A 24,954-nucleotide genomic window follows, 5' to 3' on the forward strand; every position below is an offset into this window, starting at 1 on the left:
TTTTTTTATTAGTTAAAGTTAACTAATAAGTGACTACTGGTTAACTGACAGTTAACTAATTTGATGTACTGTTAATTTTAAGATATATTATTGTTAAATTTATCTAAAAATGATTTTAGGATGTTAATAGTTTTTTTATTAAATTTAATTTATTAATGGTTAACTACATATAAACTGACAGTATATCAGCTTTTTTTTACAAATAAATAAATTTATATTGTGTATTCATATTTATTAATTGTTTATAATGAGTTGATGAATTTTTTGTTTTGCTGGATTTTTTTTTCTCAAATGCTTGTTGTTTTTAGTTTTTTGGTTTCTCTTTTGCCGTTTATGGCATATAATTCAAATTATCAGTTACTATAATTAAGGATTATTAAAGATTCTTGAATATTAATGGCTATATATTTATGCTTTGAGATTTTGTAGGAGATTTTGATTCTTGCAACCACTTCCTTCTTTTTTTTATAGTTGACAGTAATCCTCAAATATCATAAAGTTATTTGTGCAATTTAAAAACTTAAAAAGTATGTCATCAACTTTTTTTTGGTTAACAGTAAAAATCTAATTAAATATAACCATGTAGGGTACTTATTAATTTTTCTCTTAATTTAACTCATGAGGTAGAGTTGAAACCTGAGAATCCGAAATAGGGTACAATTGAAAAACATTCCTACGTCAGGGTATAAACGAAAAAAAAATTACAACGTGGAGGGTTTTTAAGTGATTAGGCCTTATATTTTTGGGACAAAACAATATTATTTTTGATCAGTCTATTCAAAAACCGGATTCTACGGTTTGAATGGAAAACCGGATTTCATCAGTTTAACCCGTTTTTAACCGATTTTTAGTTTTTAGGAGTTTTAAGATGTAACGGGACCGGACTGAGTGCCGGTTCCTGGCTAATCCGGTCCAACCGTCCGGTCAGGTCCGATTTTCAAAACATTGATATTTATTCAAAAGGATGGCTTTATGAGGAGTTTTTTTTTTGTTTTTTCAATATTCAATTCTCTTTTGTTTTCTATAATACATGAAAGGTCAAAATAGGGTTTATTTGTACTGTTTTGTTTTGCTGGATTACTCAAAAAAGATAGATTAATAAGGATAAGGTGGGTGTTTTTCTCTATCCGGAAGGATAAGGTGGGTGAAAATGGGGCGTATACATCCACAACGATGAGATTGATAGATTAATAGATTAGTGTGATGGCAAAAGTGAGGCGTGGAATGGGCCATGTCAATGATTTAAAAACAGAACTGGATTGGCCGGTTAATCCGGAAACTTGGTGACTAGCCGTTCGAAACGACTCCTATGAACTGAAAATCCGGTCCAACCAGATTGGAATAGATAAAACCGTCAAAATCACTTTGAACTGCCGGACCTCCAAAATTTAAGAACTGCCCAGTTTTTTTTTTTTCACTGAAAAAATAAATAAGCTTAGGATCTCTGTTTTAAATTAATTTTATTCAAAAAATATTATAATAATTAAAATTATATTTTTTATTACATCTATAATAATTTGCATTTAAAATAAACAAAATAAATTTAAACAAAGGATCGACGAGCTTCCTGAACTTGCGATACAGTGTTGTTTAACTCAATTTTTATTTTTTTGAGCAACTAATCCCAAAACTCTTCATTTTAGGGCAGATTACCCTATAATTTATATTTTTAAATAGATTTAGAATAATTTTATCGCAATAATTAGGTAATTTTTTATTTTTTTCGCTCTCTCACCTCCAACTTATATTTCACGCGTTTTAAATACAATTACGGAGTTATCTGACCCAAAAATGAAGAGTTTTGTAATTAATTGCTCAAAAAGTAAATACTGAGTTAAATGACTCAGCGTCATAAGTTCAGGAAGTACATTGACCCCTTGTTCAAATAAATTTATACAACCATAACTTTAATCCGTTTGTCATACCATATTTTTAAACCTTTACCATATATATATATTCTTGCAACCATATATATATATTCTTTTTTTGACATTTGTCAGATATATTCACAATCCATTTAAAACTGATGTGACACGATGTTATATATGTTTTTTTTTGAGAAAGTGTTATACTCCCTCCGTCCCATTTAAGAAGAGACATATCCCATTTTTATTTGTCCCACTTAAGAAGGCCATATCGTGTTTTTTGTGCCAATTTATATGAATTTTATTTTTTACCCCCTTTTCTCTTTCTATAATTAATGACTATTAGCTTATACACAAAATACAACACTATCATAAATAGGGATAAAATAAGAAAACACTTTAGTAATTAATGCTTTCTTAATATATGTGAAAAAGTCATTTGTCCCTTCTTAAACGGGACGGAGGGAGTATATGTTAAGTAGGACTAAATTTATACATTTAAACGTATACATAATACATAAGACCATTTCAATATATTTTGATTAATACATTTCTCTTGAGTTGTGCACTTTTTTCATTAACGCCAAAAGTCTGCAGCGAGAAAAATGGATCGGCGTATCCTGCACTTAGTTAATGCATTTTACTATAAAATTCTGAGAATCTAACTTTATGATAAGTGTATTGATCAAATCAATGAGATGTATGATTTTGATATGAAACTAGCAAAAATTTAAGTAATAAGTTGTTGACCAATACGATTATGTATTTTAGATGTGCTGCAAATCAAAGCTAACAATAATATATGCGACAATTAATTTACTGGTAGAGATGAGATTCGAGGCGTGGATTGATGAGGACTTCAAGTGGAGTTGCTCTAAGATTCGTCATTCCAAGACTTTCGGTCATATCAACCGGTTCACTCGTTGGCGATGAAAAATCAAATCCATGAAGTAGCGTAGCTAATGTTAATTGCAAAATCTGAAGTGCAAAAGAAATTCCGGGACACATTCTTCTACCACTGCCAAATGGTAGAAACTCAAAATTTTGACCTCTTACGTCAAAATCTTTATGATTTGTAAGGAATCTTTCTGGTTGATATTCCGAAGGACTCGGCCACACGTTTGGATCACGATGAATCTTCCAAAGATTAGTAAGCAGTCTTGTGCCTTTCGGAATATGGTAACCAGCTACGATGCAGTCGTCCATGGATTCATGTGGTACAGAAAGTGGTGCGGCTGGATATAAACGTAGAGTTTCTTTGACTATTGCTTTGAGATAAACCAAATTGTCAATATCAGATTCACATACTTGCCTGTCTCTACCGACATGAATATCTAGCTCATCTTGAGCTTTTCTCATGACATGAGGGTTATTAACTAGTAGTGATAGAACCCAAATCAAAGTAACAGATGTTGTGTCTGATGCTGCCAAAGTAAGAGCCTGAAATGAAAAAAATCAATTTTCTTAATTAACACATATCTTAGTTTTTCTCTCTGTTAATTCAAACTTTCAAAGAAGAATTAATCAAGTTACCAGGCATGTGGCTTTGTTAATCGTATCGGAATCGCGACAGAGACTTGCTTCTGCTTCCTGATCAATAAGATCAAGCATCAGATCCATAAAATCCTCTTTTCTCCGACCGGAAGCTTTTTTAGCTTTGTGCTCCTTAAGCCATTCTTTAGCAATAGTGTCTATTTTGTTTGCAGTATCCTTCATAGCCTTTTCATGCCCGCCAATATCGAACCACCTCAAAAACGGCACAGCATCGGCTGCAACAAACCTTCCAGACAAATGAAAGAAATCCCTCAACGCTTTTTTCCATTCTTCGTCGCTCTGTTCATTGGTAGTCACATATCCGACAGATTTCCCGATAATAATGTTAAGAATTACATTTAAGGTAATATCACCGAACCATCTTTTCATCTCCACCAAAACCTTACTACTGTTTGAGCTTTTATGCTTGTCCCATGCCTTGTACAGCTCTTTCAAAGCAGTTCTCATCTCGGATTCGCGTACATGTCTCATCATCTCTATTCGGTGGTTAGAGAGAAGCTCGAGTGTGGCAATCTTGCGTATTTGACGCCAGTAATTTCCGTATGGGCTGAACCCGAACATGGAACGATCGTAAGCCAAAAGCTCCATAGCAAGAATCTTGGGACGATCGGCGAAGGCTCTGTCATTGGTGGTGAAACATTCTTTTGCAGTTTCCCAATTGCTGACTACTAGAGTTGTGTGTATGCCCATCTTGATGCTAAAGATTGGACCATATTTATCAGCCATGTCGCCTAGTACTTGGTGCGGTGGTTGAGGACCTCCTAGGAGATGAAGATGGCCAAGTAGCGGCCACGCACCTCCAGCTTCTGGAGCTGCTCTCTTTTTCTTACGGAACAGGTTTCTTGAAAGCCAAATAATTGAGATAATCAAGAAGGCGACAGTAATGGAGACAGCGGCCATAGTGTTTGATGGAAAGGAAATAAAATTTTCCATTGCTTGTAATGTATATCGTCTTAAGTTTTGAGAATTTATATAGATGTCAATTTATTTCTTCTATTCTTATGACTTTTAACTTTAATTAAGAATAATTATAGAATAAATTATAAATTTTACAATATATTACAATATTATTAAAATGAACTAAAATATTAAACAAAAATTAAAAAGAAATTAATTTAACATTTCAAAATTTTATAAAAGTAATAAATTGTTGAAATTTTTTATTTGAAAATTATATTCATTTTATTTTGAACAAATTACTATGAGACTCCTTATATATGTCATAATTTATATTTTTGTCCTTTTATTTGAAATTCAAATTAGGATTCCTCACTTTTATTTCTATCTAGGATTCAGTCATTTCGTCCATTTTTGGTGTTAGCCAATCAAAAAACTAAATTTAAGAAAAAAATGTTGTGATCCCTCATTTATTTTTGTCAACAATTTCGTCCCTCATGTTTGAATATTAATTTACCCTTAAGTTTTTTGACTTGTCAACTAACACCAAAAATGAACTAATGAATTAAATTGTTGACGGAAACAAAAACAAGAGATCGTATTGTTTGATTTTAAACAGGAGAGACTAAAATGTGAATTATACATATGTGGAGGACTTTAGAGTAATTTGCTCTTTTATTTTATACTCTCTCCATCCTAATAGAATTGTCCGCTTTAAGAAATTCTATTGCCCCAAAACTCTAGTCCACCTACAAAAAGTAAGAATTTTTATACTCAATTTCTCTATATTGCCCTTATTTAAAGTCCACTAATGAGTAAATTGAAAATAAATTGTAAGTGGAGTTTATATTAAATAAAGGTAATTACAAAAAAATAAGGAAATATTTACAAAATCCATAATAATAATTATTTTACTTAAACTGTATAATAAAAGTAAAGTGGACAACTCTATTGGAACGGAGGGAAAATATGAACTGGACAAAGGATCAATTCGCCTCCTCAACTTGGCATGAAATATCAAAAAGGCCTAAATTCGTCAAACTAAAACAATAAAACCCATAAATTCATAAAATTGGTCAAAAACTGTTGAAGGTTGATTCTAATTAGACATGTGTTGGACCTAGTCTATGAAATATCAGTTAGTTGCAATATTTTCCGCTTAAGTATTTGTGTTTTGTTAGTTAACGTGTTAGCAATAAAATAGGAGTTCAGTTGAGAGATATTTATTATTCAGATATTTTGTTACCCAATAAAATGGCACTTCAGTATTCAATAAAATGCACCAAAAAGAATTTCAGTCTCTGTTTATTCTTTACTGCTCTAACTATTTCCTGCACTTTAGTTACTACAGTTTACTATTTTCTACTGCAAATAATTTTCTCTGATCAAAAGTTCCAACATTTGTGGTATCAGAGCTTAGTTCGTTTGTAACTGGGCGTACATACTCCATCGCAGCATCAATTTTTCGATAAACAGTCGTTCGGTGATTTCCAATATCTCAACATGTCTGCTTCACCATTTGATTTTTTTGTCCCAATAGTCGGGCGATGATAGGAGTAAAATATTCCTATGTATTGAGTTGTTTTTCGCATGCTTTTATTTCGTTTTACCAAACTTTTCTAGTTTTTTGTATACCTTATTGCATGTGTGAGTGTTTCAGGGATATCAGAGTATTGTGGAGTGTTTTGGCATAAAAGAAGAGAAGAGTGATAAATCAGAGAAGGAGAAAAGTCTTGGAGCGAAAGAATGAAGCGAATGGAGCTGAAGACAGAGAGTCTCAGATCGAGACCCTCACTCTAGAGGAAAGTCTCGATCCGAGACCACATCCAAAAATTGACAGATTGCCCTAGACTAAGGGGTCTCAATTCGAGACCATCCCTTTTAGTGGATGTCTCGAATCGAGACCATCATTCTGATGGGTTTTCAGACTTCAAACAAAAGACAAGACTTGAGATCCACTTCCTTATTTAGCTAGACACAACTTGTATTAGGGTTTTTTATTTTCCTCTTTTGTATGATCTATATAAGACACCTTATCTCATTTGGAGAAAGCATCTTTTTAACAACAATTATTCTCTACACATTTTGAGTCATCTCTTAGTTTTAGTATCTTTTTAGGGTTTGTGCCTCCATCATTGTTGTGTCTTGGAGCTTTTCCTTCATTGTATTAAACAAGTTTTATCTATTTTATGCAAACTATTTTGTGGAATTAATCTTCTTAGTAAGTCTTCTTAACTATGTTTTACTATTGCTTTATGTTTATTGCTTTCTTAGTTATAAGTAGCTAAATCCCAAAGTTTTAGGGGTTGATATGAAAACCTTGTTATTGTGTTTAATGAATTGGGATGGTTGATTGATTTCATGTTTTAATTCTTGTTCTTAATGCTTGCTTAGGTTTAACTAGCCCTAGCATGATTATGTTCTAATTAATACATTGAGAAACGGTTAGTTAAAAGGACAAAGTGGACTACGAACCTAGATTAGAACGCCGTGAGAGCGGGTTTGAAACTAGGTGACCTTTGAGTTAGAATATTAATTGTTAGGTGGTTGGTTGATTAGGTTTAGTGTCACGAGAGTGAGTTAGACTTAGTTATTTGGTTAACTAGCAGTTTTATCGATTTTTGAGGCTCGATAGAGCGGGAATGATGCTTTAGGATCGAGTCGGCCCTTAATATCGATTTACCCATTTCATAGATGCAGGACCTAGGAAGGAATGTCAACCCCTAGACGCTTTACTTTATTGATTAAATCTTGTTTTACTTTAGTTGTTTGATTACAATTGCTTGATTAGTTGAATTGCGTTTGTTAATTAAATTGTTGCGTAATTGTTTAATGTTCTGAATCAATTACCAATTTTATTGCTAAACGAATTTAGATTTATTTAAAAGCGTTTTTATTTAATCAATTATCTTTATGGGTTCGATCTCCAGATTTTTAATTTATTATTATTAAAAGTTGTAATACTGTCACTTGCGGTAAATGACCAACATGCGATCCTATAGTTACTGATTTTTATTATACCCACTTAGACAGATGTTGGTGAAGATTAAGAAGTTGATGCCGATGATGCCCCAATATTATTGGGACATGAGCACCAGATGTAGGGAGCGATGTAAACCATGTGCATTATAACTATATTAAATCTCAAGATGTACCATATAAAGAAGTATTCCGAAATTCAAATAGATTTAAAAAAATAAAATAATTTAAATTATAAAAACACGTAAAAATTAAATTTTTAACACTATTAAACTTATAATTAATATATCAGAATTCCTCTATTCAGCAGTGTTCATCTTTGCATCCATTTGAGAGACGTGACGTATAATTTTGGCTTCCCCTAATCAACTCTTTACAAATTATACACAAGACATTTTATTTCCAAACGAAAACAAAAAACTATCAATCGTTTTCTTTCTTGTTTTTGCTTATAATATTCCATAAAATTTCCAAAAAAAAAAACACTAATTAAAGTAATATTTCTCTTTGCTTCCTTTTGACAGATCATTTCGTGTACAATTTTGCGTAAGCTTCATCAATTCTTTGCATCCAGTACATTTTCATTTCCAGATGACAACAAAAATCTATCAATATCAGTTCTGGACTTTTAATCACTTTACGGATAATATCATCATTTATGAGGACCAGGAAAGTTAACGAATTGTGCAAATCAAGAAAAGTTTGACCATCCGATTTTTTTAAGATAAGATTTGTTGAATAGATGACAGATATTATTGTATTGATATATTATATGTTTGTTGTTAGATGGAATACCCTACTATCTAATCCCAAACTATACATATTTTATTCATCCGGTTTTTAAACTATTTTTTATTTTATCAAATCAAATTAGCGAAAAATTATTTTTAAGTCTTTGAAGATAAAAATGATGTTGTTTCGTTATTTTTAAAAATGCAATTTAATTACTCTAAATAGCGTCGTTTTTATCAATTAAGAACTCAAAAATGATTTTTTGTTAAATTAAGGGACCAGATAAAGATAATAAATAATTTATAGATTGGATAAAAAAACAGGTTTAATTTAAAGATCTAAAAATAAATTATTTCTTGTTAAATTCATACTTATAATTCATAAAAAAAAATTCATACATATAACCATGGACGGTCTAAAGTTTAGGGCCAGTTTTCCTCTTGTACCATTACACCATTATTGTATCCGTCCGGTAGGGCCATGCAGAAAAAATTCAAACCAATCAAGTCAAACCAATTCAACCAAATTAAATTAAATATTACGGTTTAGAAGATTGTTGGTTTGATTTTGGTTGGAAAATAAAAAAAAAGTAATTATTGGTCTGGTTTGCGGTTTTAAAAATTATAAACCAATATAAATCAAATCAAACCAATATATACACATACATATATATTTTTATTAAAATTATAAATATTATAACTTAAAAATAAAATATCTATCACTATTTTTTAAAACTGTACTTGACAAAATAATATATTTAATTATCATCTAAGGAAATAACTATTTGTATATTTATTATCGATCAATAAATATTATATTTTTATAATATTAGGATATTATATTAATAAAATGTAAAAATTTATAATATAAAATATTTACTATAATATTTTTTATTTAATAGTCATTATTATAGTTTGTTATATAAATATAATATTTATTTTTATGATGAATAAATATTTTTAAATTTTTAAATTTTTTTATCTTAGATGATAAATAATTAATTTTTTAATAATGGTTAATTAGTTTTAAAATTTTTATCAAATCAAAGCAAATCAATTTTGTTGGTTTATAATATGTGCGGTTTGATTTTGGTTTGGAGATTTGCCAAACCAGTATAATTGATTTGGACTAATATATCAATGATAAATCAGTAAAATCAAACCATGTAGACCCTATTGTCGTGACGGAAACAATAATGTTTAGTGGTAAAATGGCGGAAATGGCCCTGAACTTTGATAAAGAAATATTTAGCAAAAAGAGCCTTAACAAATCAGAGATTTATTTGCAGATTATTTTTCCAATGGGTTTTAAATGATATTTATCTCTTTCACTATAATTCTTATATTTTAATTTATATTTTTAAAAACTATTTTATACTCCTATCAATATTATTAATGAGTGCTCATGTCAATTCTTAATAAATGCTCATATGAATTTTTTTTGATAGTTGGAGAGAGGAAGCGTTTGTAAATTTTATTGTATCCTTACTTAATGTTTATCATTTATCGTCATTATCCTAAAAAATAAATTAGACATAATATTTAATAAGGGTATGATAGGAAGAATGAAGATAAAGTTGTAAACAGTTAGAGCATTAAGTGTGTTTCTTAAACTGTGTGAAAAGAAAAAAAGATAGAGTAATTAATTTTTAAATATTTTTTTAAAAATTAAATTAAACAAAAACTATTCTGTCTTTCTTGAAACGAATCCAATGTGGGTTCATCTCGAGGAAGAAAAACCAGAGCTTATCTTCCGCCATGAAAGACGAACATTGTTCGTCTTCCATGGTGAAAAACGAACCAGCTCTTTGTCCTGGTCTTTCTCAAGTCAAATCGAAATCGGGTTCGTCTTGAGGAAGACGAATGGCGTGTCACAGGCGGAGTCGGAAAAATATTGCAGCAGGTTCAGAGGAGGGCGGTGGCGGAGTTGGAGGCGTTTAAATATCAAAATGAACATAAATAAATTTACTGCCATTAATTTATATTAAATAAAAAGTTTATATTTATTTATTATATTATTTTTTAAATTTATGGGGAAGAAGGAGTAAAAACATTTATAACATTAACTGTTATTTAGAATATAAGTTAAATATAAAGAATTTATTTGAACTTTTTCGAGTAAAAAAAAGGTCAATTTAATGTTTGAGGGTGCAATTGAACCCCAAAAGTGTAGATTGGGGTACAATTAAAATCTAAAGATTTAAATTTGGATACAATTGGCAATTTTTACAGCGTCATGATACAATTAAAAAAGAGTTTAAAAGTGAGGGTTGTTGAGATAACATGCCTTAAATATATGCTTAATATTATAATTAAGTATTTTGTCTTAAATTTGAATTAACTATACATATATATCACATTTATATTGGGTTTATAAAACTCATATTTGTTTGGGTCTGTTCTTGGTCTCTATGATCCTGAAGGTTTATATAACATTGACACTGGGTCCGAAATTCTTATTTCGGTCCACAAGTTATAAGTGGGATCTACCAAGACATTATAACAACTCAAGTCATATGAATACTGATAATCTAATTTAACCTTTACATTGAACATTTTAAACCCTTTGTCTCACGATATCCAGATTGAACATATGACAAAGTATTATCATTCTTATATTATTCAATCATTTGTTCCTGATTCCAAGTAGACTGATAATGATAACTCTTTATCAATTTATTTATCATGATCATGCATGTCTTTCAGTCTATCTTTTCAGGAAGGGCCTATATATATCTTACTCAAATAAATGAGTGGCAAATTCCTTATCAGTCACTCACATTTCTCATATAGCTACTTTCATATCCAACAAGAGTCGATTACATTATCCTATTAAAGACAATGCTAGAATGTATCAAAATATAAAATAGCAATATAGAAATCAATGGTAATTTTAAGGTCAAATGATTATATTAATATTAAAGTTAAGGATTCTACTATCAACTCACAAACTTGATGACCTGATGAATAATTAACAATTCGATAAACTTATCATAGTATAAAATGATAATGGAAGTGCCTACTTATTAATAACAAAAATGATAAAATCAATATATGGTCAAACATGATTGACCTAGTGCATATCACTAACAGTCTCCTACTTGCATTAGGCTCAATCTACAGTAAATCTAATACCCATATAACTCTCATGTTAGGTTCTGGAAGAGTCTTAGTTAGCGGATCAGCAACATTATCATTGGTCAAAACTCTGCATATCTTTAAGCCTCCTCTCTCAATGATTTCTCAAATGAGATGATAACGCATGACTATGTGTTTGGATCGCTGATGTGATATTGGCTCTTTAGATTGTGATATAGCCCCATTATTATCACAATACAAGTTCATTACATCAGATATACTATGCTCCTCTAGTTATGACCTTATTGATTCAAACAGCCTCCTTAGCTGCGTGTGTTGTAGAATCAGCAACGGTGTCTTGCTTCGAACTTCTCTAGCTAAAAGCACCTTCATTCAAACAAAACACATAGCCCTATTGTGATCTATAACCATCTATGTCAGTTTCAAAGTTGGCGTCTATGTACGTAACCCTTTACAACTAGCTCATCTTTTCGACAACCATATAGTAAGAATACATCCTTAAGCATTCTCAAGTACTTAAGGATATTCTTAACTGTTGCACAATGACTTTCACCTGGATCTGACTGGAATCTGCTCGTTGTACTCAAACCATACGAGACATTAGGTCGAGTACACATCATTATATACATGATAGATACAATAGTAGAAGCATATGAAATCTTACTCATGTAGTCTTGCTCATCTTGTGTCATAGGACACTAAGTCCTACTAAGACTAATTCCATGTGCCATTGGAAAGAATCCTCTCTTGGAGTCTTGCATACTAAACCTTTTTAATACCTTATCAATGTAAGTGCTTTGACTTAAGCCAATAAATCTTCTTGATCTGCCTCTATAAATTGTGATGCCTAATATATAAGTAGCATCACCCAAGTCTTTCATTAGAAAACCATTCCCTAGCCATGATTTAATATTTTGTAGTATAGGGATATCATTAATGAGTAGTGTGTCATCAACATAAAGCACTAAGAAAATAATTGCGCTCCCATTAACCTTCTTATATGTAATACCCCAAAAGATTTAATTATTTATTTGGGCCACATGTCCAGTTTTGATTCGCCAGAGTGGCGATATCAGAAGAATTTCTGAAAAAGATAAAGTAAATAAGTTTCAAGTAGGACGGTTTTGGGAAATTAACTATGAGAAAATTAAGGTTATATTTCAATTCTAAAATTTGAATTGAAATTAAAAGAAAAAATGTCAAGAAAAGTCCAAAATAAAGTATAGGGACCAAAGTGGTAATTTGGCCACTTTGTATCGAAAATGAAAATTTTAGGTTTTGACAGGAAAGTATTAATATCGAGTTTCGTATTATTTATTGGATATAAATAATACGTATATGCATTAACTAAAAGGTTAATTGATTTAATTATGGATTAAATCGAATAAAGGAAAAGTTAAAAGGAAAGTTTGCAACTAATAAAGAGAATGATGACTTAAGTGGCATTTTAGCCAAGAAATATAAGGAAAGGAAATCAAAAGATAGAGATCAGAGAAAGAAAGAAGAAGCTTCGAGAGAAAACCAACGAAGAAACGGTGATCGCGATAACTCCGCCGTCCGACGTCCGAATTTAGCGTTCTTGGTGTCGATCTCTTCGGAGTTCAATTTCCTATCTTTCCTGAGCATTAAAACAAGGTAAGTTGAACGTTTTTATGGTGAAAAATGAAGGAATAATGGCTTTTTGATGCCGTGCTTTTACGGTTTGAATCGAACTCACGTAAAACATGTTAAAATTGATGTTTTTGAACGTTTTGGAGTTGGGTTTTAAGGTTTAGGCGTATTTAAGCATGTCGGGATGGTTTTGGATGGATTACGGTGTAAAAATCGACATTTGAGGACTGAAAACGGGTGCCTCACGTCGTGAGACATTGTCTCACGACGTGAGACACGTCTCGCGACGCGAGACGGTGTCTCGCGACGTGAGACTGACTTTCACGTCGTGAGACCTTCTCTCACGACGTGAGAGAAGCTAGGCACGATGTGCCTAGCCGTCGCCGACCCCCGTTGGTTGTGTCGAGGTCCGACACGATCTAGCTCGACCCAGAAACGTTATATGTACTCCGAAAACATATGAAACGAACGACAAGCTTAACGATATGAATTAGGATTTCAAATTAACATTTTAATCAAAGAATAAGCGATTAATAAGATACCTCGAAAGGTGTTAAACGTATATGGGATATTGATTAACGCTTAACAAGATACGAATCGTTTTACAAAGTAAAAGAATGATAACTTAGGGTTTAAGTTTATAAGGTTCACTTTTAGGTACTAAACGCGTATTTGACTTATTAATATGTCTGAAGCGTCAGCAAGCAGTGAGGGCACCAGACGAGGTCTAGTGCGAGCATATCATTACATCACTTCATTGATTGGATAGCGGTCACTGTGAGTTGCACTTTACTTTCGTGTATTATATATTAAAGTTATTTTATATAAATATATATACTGTTTACACGCATCGCATTATATATAATTGATTGCAATGTTATATGTTTACTTAATTTCTATATACGAGAACTAGTATGCGATCCGAAGAAACTAGCTACCTATTGGGTGTCAATAGGCTGTGTGATCACCAGTATTGAGTCAGTCTAGTGTGTTTGCATTTGAGAAATGATGTAACACAGCTGGGAGCTGATGATGATTATGAAATTTACGAATGGGTATATGATTTTGATACGAGTGAGCACTCGACTACGGTGTAGTCTGGAGTCCCCGTATCTAGTGGCTGGGCCACCAGCGAGTTGGACTCGCAATTGATATTTACGATTGGGTTGAATGATATATGATTATTCGAGAGATGTGTCGCATGCTAGGATATTAGTTTTGTACGGATCAAATACCTGTTTATATGTTTTATATTATTGTTTTCTTGAGATGCGATGCTATGTTTTATAATAATACGGTTAGTAAATGCGAACTCACTCAGTATTTTCCCAAATACTGACCCCTCACCTTTGATGTTTTCAGGTACTTAGTATGTGGACCTAGCTAGAGGCCAATTTTAAAGCCCAGAAGTCAGTTGAGTATGTTTAGTATCTGACTTCTGTGAATGCTGCAGTAGTGGTCCCGCGTTGACTGAGTCGTAGCCTAGACAGCAGTATACATTGAGTGTACATATTACTTGCTGTCCAGATTATATGTTTTTGTAAGCTACGTGTTTTATATGTTATGCACGGCACTAGATGCCAATGAAATGTTGGATACACTAACTGATGTATATAGTACCGCGAGGCCAGTTCGTACAAGGTACGGTAACTAGAGCCCGCGAGGATAACAGAACAGTTAGTGTAAATGTTTGTGTATACATGTTATGTATACTTGCTTCTGTTGCTTTATGTTATATGTTTATTATTTGCGAAAAATTAATAGTGATTTAAGGCTTGCTACGGGTTCCGGAGCTACCACTCCCGTTCCCTAGTGCCGGTTGCGGCTCAATATTTTGGGTCGTGAAAATGTTGGTATCAGAGCAGTTGGTCCAGTTACCACTGCAAGTTTGTTTCAGTGTTTGTTTGAGAGCAGTTGGTCTAGTTACCACTGCCAGTTGTGTCTGAATGTGTGTTTGACTTGAAATACTCTGTCAGTAAGTAAACCTAGGAACTACTGCAGCAAGAGAGTCAAACCTTAGTTGTTTGCATTTGATTGATATGTGCATTATTAGTAGAATGTTATATAACGCGCGTGAATTCAGATAGTTAAGCGAATAAAGTGATTAATGTTTGCAAATGCGAACTGCTAAGGCAATTAAGTGTGTATTGCTCGTGTAAGGAATATTAGGTGATTCCATATTTATGAATTATGTATAGACTGATTGAAAGTTTAATGTTTGTGATGCCTTATGAGATGATAATGAAGTTAAGCAAGGAAAAAGGGGGCTCAGATGGTCGTTGACGTTTGGAACTGCTTCTTTTCAGCATGTCTGGGCAGAACGGAGCTCAGTCACATGCTGCAGAGGAACGGAGGAAGCGCCTCCTATCCATCAAAATGGATTTCTAGTTGATGCCGATGAATCAAGCGGTTTCTTCTCTTGTGGTTATTTAGATGGTCTCACCAGAATAACTGTTGGTTCTTTTTCTTGGATCTAGATCATTTCTTACCACTTTTTAAACTTAAAGCTAATGTCAATTCATCAATTAATTTTTAATTTTTAAATTGGGTTTGTTTGGAAAAGGAGATTATGAAAGAAAAGAAGATGGCCGCCTTCCAAGATGAAGAAGTTGAAGAATACCTGATGTTCTTCTTACTTTCATCTATTATGTTGGTTGCCAATTTTAGTTTTGGATAAATTATGTTCATTGTTTTGTAGATTAATTCCAATGGTATAGGCTGTATTTCATCAAATTCCTATCTCAATTCTGCATTTTATCAAATTCCTATCTCAATTCCGCATTATATCAAAGTGGCCTTTAGGATTTGCTGCAATTTTTGACTAGTTGAGAAAAATTATGTCATAAGTATTTATTTATTTTATGTATTACATTAGTTTCTATAAAACTAATCATTATATATGCAAAATAAAGAAGGTATTATTTTCTTATTTGAAATGCAGGAGTGTACAATGTTTGGAAGTAGAGGATAATTTAAGTCATATATGTTGCAGAATGTGAGTTATAAAAGAGTTGATAATAAGTTGATAAAGAGTCAATTTACAATTATATAAACACACTAAACTGATAAGTATATAAATCAAAACTAAAGTTGATAATAAATTGGATTATAGTCATATAAACACATGATAAATTAATAATTGTATATTTAAAATTTAGAGTTGACAACGAGTTGATTCATGATTACAAAAATATAAATAAATAAAAAATTTAAGTTGACAACGAGTTGATTCAAAACCCGAATCGAACGTTGTCAACATTAATAAGTGAAAAATGGTAATAATAATTTTAAAATACGTAGTGGAAGAAGTTTAGTGCTTGAATCCCACTGAGAATAAAATAATATTTTATTTAAGTTTTTTAATATTTTACCACTACTTTTGACCTATCATCGCGGTTGATATTTTACATATAGAGATTAAAAATTTAATTTGATTTCAAATTTATAGTGAAATTAATAAGAAATTTTAATAACTAATATTTAAATAAATAAGTTTGTTGAAGATAGTAAAAATATTTGGTTGATCTATGGTTGACATTCGATTGATTTACAGTTAACATTTAGTTGATTTTCAGTTGACATTAAGTTGATCTTTAAAAATTTGGTAAAATTATAAAATAATAGTTTCAACAAATTTAAGTGGACTTGTCAAAACAGTAGAAATCGTCACTTATTAACATTAACAAATGAAAAAAAACGGTAACAATATTTTTTAAATGTGTCGCAAAAGAAGTTAGGGTTCGAATCCCACTAAAAAAATGATATTTAATTCATTTATTTTTTAATATTTTACCACAACTGTTGAGCGACCACTGCGGTTGACATTTTACATGTATAGGTAAATTTAATTTGATTTCAAATTTATATATAATTCATAACAAATTACAATAACTAATATTTAAATAAATAAATTTCGTCAAAAATAATGAAAAATTTGGTTGACATTCGGTCGATTTACGGTTGATATTTAGTTGATTTTCAATTGACATTTGGTTGGTCTTTTGTTGATATTTGTTTGATCTTTAATATTTGAAAAATTTTAAAAATAAGAATTTCAACAGATTCAAGCAAACCCGTCAAAACAGTAGAAATTGGCATACGTCAACATTAAGAAGAAAAAAATGGTAATTTTTTTTCGAAATGTATCATGGAAGAAAAAAAAATTACTTTTGATATTTGGTTGACATTTAGTTGATTCTAATTTATTTAAATTACCGAATCTATTACTATAATTTATTACTGGTTAGAAAACACACATAATAAACTAACAAATGTAAATTTAAAATCTATAAACACTCAATGTTATTTTATAGGTTCACGGTTAAAAAGTAAAAAAATAAACTAGTAAATGAATTTACAAAATCTAAAGTTGAAATAGTCGATGCATGATTATCAAAACACTTGATAAACTAATATATATATATATATATATATATATATATATATATATATATATATATAAAAGGACAAAATTGACAATGATTTTATTCATATTATATTAACACATGATAAATCCCCTAAAATATGATTTTTATACCTCAATACCCTAAATAAGCTGATTTATAATAAAATAAGACCATTTTATCCATTATAATAGCACAAAGAGAGATGTCCCTTATAATAGCACAAACAAATGATTAACTAGTAAAATATATATTTAAAATATAAGTTGATAATGAGTTGATTCGTAGTTACAAAACGCATTATAAACTAATAAATATATATTTAAAAAAAATTATCTTTGCATCTCTCTAAGGTAATAAATAGAGGATGAGCGTTACAAAGGGGACCGTAGCCAAAGAAGCAATGTTCTATAGACTCAACTTAGAATCGAGACTTGTGTAGTCGATTTGTTTTTCTTCAATGAAATCATATCTTTGGCAAAAAAAAAAAAACTTCAGTATCACAAAGGACACATATATCTTCTTCAATTACACCCTAACTTTTCAGCTTGTCTATGGTTCTAATCCTGCACTTCATAATAAGCCAAACAAAGCTCTAACCTTATTTTAAATTAAATCAAACAAAGCTCTAACCTTTTAATACAAACTTAGAAGCTCTTACCTTTTAATATAAAATTGAAGATAAGAACTATTACAATCCACCATAAAATCCTCAGTTAATCCAATATTCAAATCAAAATTTCCAATATCTGAGATTTCTTCAATTACAACAGATCTGTAATTAGAAATATTTATTTTCTGTCTTCAATATTTATGTTTTTTTGATCTCTCCCCTATTTGAAGGTCGTCAACTGCCGCCTGTACATACCGACAACCACCGTCAGACGGAATAGCGTCGGCTATGACACTGGCCGTGTAATACCCCGTAAGTTCAGGTGCCGTTTAGTACAACGTGTCCGGTAGAGAAGGACCGGAGTTACAGAAATAAAGATATTGGATATTAAAGAAAAGGATAATATGGAGTAAGACGTATATGTTTGAGGATTAGAATAAGAAAATAAGGAAAAATATCAAGAAAAGTCACAAACTTTAGATCAGGGACTAAAGTGGTAATTTAACCAGTTAAGTCCGAAATTGGAATTATTTCGCCAAGGTCCGCGAAATGTTTTATAGTATTGGTGGTAAAAGTTTCAGGTCAATCGGAGACCTTTTAAAATTTGGACGCGGATTCATTTTGGGCTAAATTGTCAATTTTGAAGAATTCAAGGATCAAAGTACAAATTAGCCAATTTAGCCTCGAGAATAGTAATTGGAAAATTATCGACGAGAATAATTATATTTGGAGTAGTATTGTTTATTTGGATATAAATAATACGTAGATAATCGAGTTAAAAGGATAATTTAACCGTTTGGTTAAATTAGAAAGTTTAAAAGAGAAATGGTTTAAGTTAAAGAGATGAAGGATCAAAATGGACAATTAGCCAAGATATATATGATAACTTTCCTTAAGAGTAAGGAAAGGAAGTGATGATCAGAGGAAGCGAAAGTTACAGAAGCTTTCGACGATCGATTACGATCCGTCGCCGTTTCGCCGTTTCTCGTCCAAATCGCGCGTTCTTTATATCGATTTGTTCGGAATTGGAAGCTCTATCAATCATAAGCTTCATTTCAAGGTAAGATTTTGGATTTGAGTGTTAAAATCGGAGGTTACGGGCTGTTTCGACGAAAAATGCTATGTTTGAATCGAAACGCTAAAAACACGTCGTTTTCCACCATTTTCGTATAGATTCTTGATAAGTTTTGAGCCTAGATGATTTAGGTATGCATTGGTATGAATTTTGGGGTATTTGGAGCTTCGGAAATGGTCCAGAAGCATCAAAAAACGCTGCCCCCAAAGTGCGCACGACGTGCTGCACTTCAGCACGTCGTGCTGGTGCGCGACGTGCACCAGAAGGGTGCACGACGTGCACCACAAGGGTGCACGACGTGCACCAGTGAAGGGCACGTCGTGCCCTTCATGAAAAATGAAGGGCACGAGGTGCCAAGCTAGCACGACGTGCCCTACTTCGATCGTGACCTCCGGGGGACTTCCGGGAGCGAAAATTGGCCTCTGATGGCATGATATGGGCGTAGAACTCTGACAAATGTCTTAAAATGAATATTAATAAGACATTATAGCAATGAACATTAACATGATGAGTAATAGAGATATGAATAGAGATCTATAGAGAAAGATACGTTTAGAACACGACGATTATATTTCGTGCTTTTGTCGTGTTAGGTACCTAGTGCAGTTTTTAAGAACAAGATTCTCTAAGTATATATTTTAACGATAGAATCCTGTGATAGATGTGACGGACTATCGATCTACGAGTATGACGAACCAAGAAGCTCGACGAGGATTGACGGACCAGTCTCCTGGAGCTTACGTTTGGATATAAGGAATAGCGATCGTTGTGAGTTAAACTTTACTTTGAGTATTATTACGCAATAGATAGTTTTTATATTATAAATATAATATTAAACTACATCGCATGCTATAGTATTTTATCGATAGAAATGAATTTGTGCATCGTATTATCGAATATATATAGATTGTGAAAACTAGTATATGATCCGGGGGAAACAAGCTACCTATTGGGTGTCAATAGGCTGTGTGATCACCAGCGTCCGGGTAAGTCATAGATAGAGATTTCATGGGTCGTATATCATACTTGTTTGTGCATGCGATACAAAGCCTATCTGGTTGAACTATCCCGGGGCCTGTATCTGCGAGTCGGCTGGTTGAACTATCCCGGACTCATATCGATCGATCGTTAGATGTTGTGATAATGTTCATTATGCATACTAAGGTATTAGGGTTTCGATCGGATCAAATGCTTGAAGTATAATATGTTTGTATATATGTGTTTGTTTTAAATGCGATGTTATTTTCTATAATACCCTAGTAATGTGTTTTCTCACTCAGTATTTCCCCAAATACTGACCCCTCACATTGATGCTTTCAGGTGTTTAGAGTCGGATCAGACAGACCGTCTTTGGTGTGCTGAGTACGAGTCCCCTTGGTGCTGCAGTAGTATACGTATGACGAGTCTTAGCATAGAATAGTCAGGTCTTATAGGTTGTGTACATATTTAATGTTTGTTTGATGTGACGTCTTTTGGTTGTCAGTTTTGTATTGATCGATAGACGGGCTAGTACGTACAAGTTACGGAAGTGAGATGCCCACTATGGTTGTATCGATGATGTGATATATATGATGTACGTTATGATTGTAAACGTGTCTTCTTATTACATGTTTATAGGATAGTTGTGTTTGCGTTTCCGCGAAAAAGTTAGAATGGTTTTAGGCTTGCTACGGGTTTCGGAGCTACCACTCCCATTCCCTAGCGCCGGTCTCGGCTCAATAATTTGGGTCGTGACAAAGTTGGTATCAGAGCAGTTGGTCCAGTTACCTCTGCTAATATATGATTTGAGTGCAGTTAGTCCATGATACCACTGCGAGTCTGTGATTGATGTTTGTTTGTTCCTAGGTATTAGGTCATTAGACTAAGCTAGGAACTACTGCAGCTATAGAATTGAGCCATGTCTGATCCAAGTCGTTTGTATTATTTGTTTTAAGATCGAGCTGATTGATTGTGAATTTTTGATTGATTGAGAATTCTTGTTTGTTTCATTATGATAAGTATGATCGATAGATTGTGAAACCTTTGTTTGTTTCTTTGCGAAATACGTATACGATGTATAGATGGTATCGAAATCGAATTATCGAAATGTCGAGATGTGCAAGAGGAAGGAGTATGAAGTTACAGAAGTGGAAGAACCTACCGTGTACAGAGTTTAAATGTCTAGAGAACTTACAAAACTCGAAGTTTAAAACTTTTTGAAAGTTGTTTGTTTAAACAATTTGGAAAACATAATTGTGCCTAGACCCGCGACAGTCATCGATAAGTGCCACGACATTGATAGAAGTGCATCACTACATATATCTGTACATACATCGATAGGACATGCATCATATGCATTATGTTCGGACGAAAAGGTGAGATGTGGCAACTCTTTGGGGATGAGAGACGTCATCACCCTAGTGCACAATTTTGTTAAAATGAAAATGAAATTTGATTTAAAGTTCAAGATGAATCGTTTTATCGAAAGAGTTTTGAAAGAGTTTTGTTTTCATGTAAGTATACCTAGACCAGAACTCTGTAACGGAAGTGAAGTGCTCGCGAGCAAGCTGCGATCAAGACCAAGAGGCGAATGAATACGTATAGTTGCGAAAACATAGACGTTATGCTTCTAGGATATGAACTTAGTTTCAAGTTAACGAGCTAGTATATAGTTAAGATCGTGAATACGTTGGACAGTGATATGTACCCGATTAGTGATGTGTTAGAAAGTAAGTATCTCTTTGACGGGATGTCAAGGATCTTAAACAAGGATATAAGAGAAGAAGTGGATATGAAGGATGAAGTTTGTATAAGAGAAGTGAATGATAGATGTACGTGAATAGCGGAATGAAAATGATTGGACGGTGAACTAGGACGTTCATATTGTATGATAGGAGTATGAAAAGAGGATAGTTGAGTATAGGAATCGATTTATAGTTTATACTTTGAAGATAGAAGATTGCCCTTATGATAAGATGAGGTGGATATTGTGTGATATTAGAAAGACGTCGGATTTAATAAGGATATCGACGATGGATGTACAAGGATAGGAGCGACGAGTCAAGAAAGCGTGTGATGGAATACAAAGTATATAGTATTGAATGTTAAACAAGGAACAAATGAAAAGGGTCAAGGGTTTAAGATAAGTAAAAAGGTTGTATGAAAATTCGAGGACGAATTTTTATAAGGGGGGAAGAATGTAATACCCCGTAAGTTCAGGTGCCGTTTAGTACAACGTGTCCGGTAGAGAAGGACCGGAGTTACAGAAATAAAGATATTGGATATTAAAGAAAAGGATAATATGGAGTAAGACGTATATGTTTGAGGATTAGAATAAGAAAATAAGGAAAAATATCAAGAAAAGTCACAAACTTTAGATCAGGGACTAAAGTGGTAATTTAACCAGTTAAGTCCGAAATTGGAATTATTTCGCCAAGGTCCGCGAAATGTTTTATAGTATTGGTGGTAAAAGTTTCAGGTCAATCGGAGACCTTTTAAAATTTGGACGCGGATTCATTTTGGGCTAAATTGTCAATTTTGAAGAATTCAAGGATCAAAGTACAAATTAGCCAATTTAGCCTCGAGAATAGTAATTGGAAAATTATCGACGAGAATAATTATATTTGGAGTAGTATTGTTTATTTGGATATAAATAATACGTAGATAATCGAGTTAAAAGGATAATTTAACCGTTTGGTTAAATTAGAAAGTTTAAAAGAGAAATGGTTTAAGTTAAAGAGATGAAGGATCAAAATGGACAATTAGCCAAGATATATATGATAACTTTCCTTAAGAGTAAGGAAAGGAAGTGATGATCAGAGGAAGCGAAAGTTACAGAAGCTTTCGACGATCGATTACGATCCGTCGCCGTTTCGCCGTTTCTCGTCCAAATCGCGCGTTCTTTATATCGATTTGTTCGGAATTGGAAGCTCTATCAATCATAAGCTTCATTTCAAGGTAAGATTTTGGATTTGAGTGTTAAAATCGGAGGTTACGGGCTGTTTCGACGAAAAATGCTATGTTTGAATCGAAACGCTAAAAACACGTCGTTTTCCACCATTTTCGTATAGATTCTTGATAAGTTTTGAGCCTAGATGATTTAGGTATGCATTGGTATGAATTTTGGGGTATTTGGAGCTTCGGAAATGGTCCAGAAGCATCAAAAAACGCTGCCCCCAAAGTGCGCACGACGTGCTGCACTTCAGCACGTCGTGCTGGTGCGCGACGTGCACCAGAAGGGTGCACGACGTGCACCACAAGGGTGCACGACGTGCACCAGTGAAGGGCACGTCGTGCCCTTCATGAAAAATGAAGGGCACGAGGTGCCAAGCTAGCACGACGTGCCCTACTTCGATCGTGACCTCCGGGGGACTTCCGGGAGCGAAAATTGGCCTCTGATGGCATGATATGGGCGTAGAACTCTGACAAATGTCTTAAAATGAATATTAATAAGACATTATAGCAATGAACATTAACATGATGAGTAATAGAGATATGAATAGAGATCTATAGAGAAAGATACGTTTAGAACACGACGATTATATTTCGTGCTTTTGTCGTGTTAGGTACCTAGTGCAGTTTTTAAGAACAAGATTCTCTAAGTATATATTTTAACGATAGAATCCTGTGATAGATGTGACGGACTATCGATCTACGAGTATGACGAACCAAGAAGCTCGACGAGGATTGACGGACCAGTCTCCTGGAGCTTACGTTTGGATATAAGGAATAGCGATCGTTGTGAGTTAAACTTTACTTTGAGTATTATTACGCAATAGATAGTTTTTATATTATAAATATAATATTAAACTACATCGCATGCTATAGTATTTTATCGATAGAAATGAATTTGTGCATCGTATTATCGAATATATATAGATTGTGAAAACTAGTATATGATCCGGGGGAAACAAGCTACCTATTGGGTGTCAATAGGCTGTGTGATCACCAGCGTCCGGGTAAGTCATAGATAGAGATTTCATGGGTCGTATATCATACTTGTTTGTGCATGCGATACAAAGCCTATCTGGTTGAACTATCCCGGGGCCTGTATCTGCGAGTCGGCTGGTTGAACTATCCCGGACTCATATCGATCGATCGTTAGATGTTGTGATAATGTTCATTATGCATACTAAGGTATTAGGGTTTCGATCGGATCAAATGCTTGAAGTATAATATGTTTGTATATATGTGTTTGTTTTAAATGCGATGTTATTTTCTATAATACCCTAGTAATGTGTTTTCTCACTCAGTATTTCCCCAAATACTGACCCCTCACATTGATGCTTTCAGGTGTTTAGAGTCGGATCAGACAGACCGTCTTTGGTGTGCTGAGTACGAGTCCCCTTGGTGCTGCAGTAGTATACGTATGACGAGTCTTAGCATAGAATAGTCAGGTCTTATAGGTTGTGTACATATTTAATGTTTGTTTGATGTGACGTCTTTTGGTTGTCAGTTTTGTATTGATCGATAGACGGGCTAGTACGTACAAGTTACGGAAGTGAGATGCCCACTATGGTTGTATCGATGATGTGATATATATGATGTACGTTATGATTGTAAACGTGTCTTCTTATTACATGTTTATAGGATAGTTGTGTTTGCGTTTCCGCGAAAAAGTTAGAATGGTTTTAGGCTTGCTACGGGTTTCGGAGCTACCACTCCCATTCCCTAGCGCCGGTCTCGGCTCAATAATTTGGGTCGTGACAAGGCCGCTGACCCATCATATTGATTTTCTCCACGACTGGTTTACTCCGCCTGCCTCTCTCCGATATAAGACTTTTCCCACGGCTGGGTTAGAGAGAAAGAGATGAAATGACAGTTTAAGTTTGGTTTGGCGTAAAGGATTGCAGGGGCTGGGGTAAAACAGTACCAAAAAAATATTGAGGTATAATTGAAAAGGAAAAAGATAAGTTGAGAGATTACCGCACATATTTTTTTTTGAGTCACTAATGTATAACTTTATAAAAATGAGTCATATAGTGTAATTTGCTCTCTTTTTTAAGGGCGGTTTGTACAAGTGTTAGGGGCAGTTTTTTTTCCTTGTAGGGGCGGTGAAAACCGCGCCTACAAGTGCAAATTACCAAACTTACACCGTATTTATTGACGACGCGGAGATTTCGACCCTGCTAAATTGGAGTCCTGATTC

At 33.2% G+C, this 24,954-nt stretch overlaps 1 protein-coding gene and 1 long non-coding RNA gene across 2 annotated transcripts; one reads left to right on the forward strand and one right to left on the reverse strand.

The window, feature by feature from the left end:
* Positions 1–2,594: 2,594 nt before the first annotated feature.
* On the reverse strand, positions 2,595–4,387 carry LOC126664402 (cytochrome P450 CYP82D47-like). The gene is made up of 2 exons (XM_050356776.2): positions 3,399–4,387; positions 2,595–3,305 (listed from the first exon to the last, which is right to left on the reverse strand). The coding sequence occupies exons 1-2, from the start codon at positions 4,350–4,352 to the stop codon at positions 2,682–2,684; spliced, it is 1,578 nt and encodes a 525-aa protein (XP_050212733.1). The 5' UTR covers positions 4,353–4,387; the 3' UTR covers positions 2,595–2,681.
* A 13,680-nt stretch (positions 4,388–18,067) lies between these two features.
* On the forward strand, positions 18,068–24,486 carry LOC126664407 (uncharacterized). The gene is made up of 3 exons (XR_007637411.2): positions 18,068–19,595; positions 20,148–23,546; positions 24,099–24,486. It is a non-coding gene; the product is annotated as an uncharacterized LOC126664407 (long non-coding RNA).
* The last annotated feature ends 468 nt before the right edge of the window (positions 24,487–24,954 follow it).

Source organism: Mercurialis annua, linkage group LG1-X (assembly GCF_937616625.2).
Source record: "Mercurialis annua linkage group LG1-X, ddMerAnnu1.2, whole genome shotgun sequence".
Lineage (NCBI taxonomy): Eukaryota > Viridiplantae > Streptophyta > Magnoliopsida > Malpighiales > Euphorbiaceae > Mercurialis > Mercurialis annua.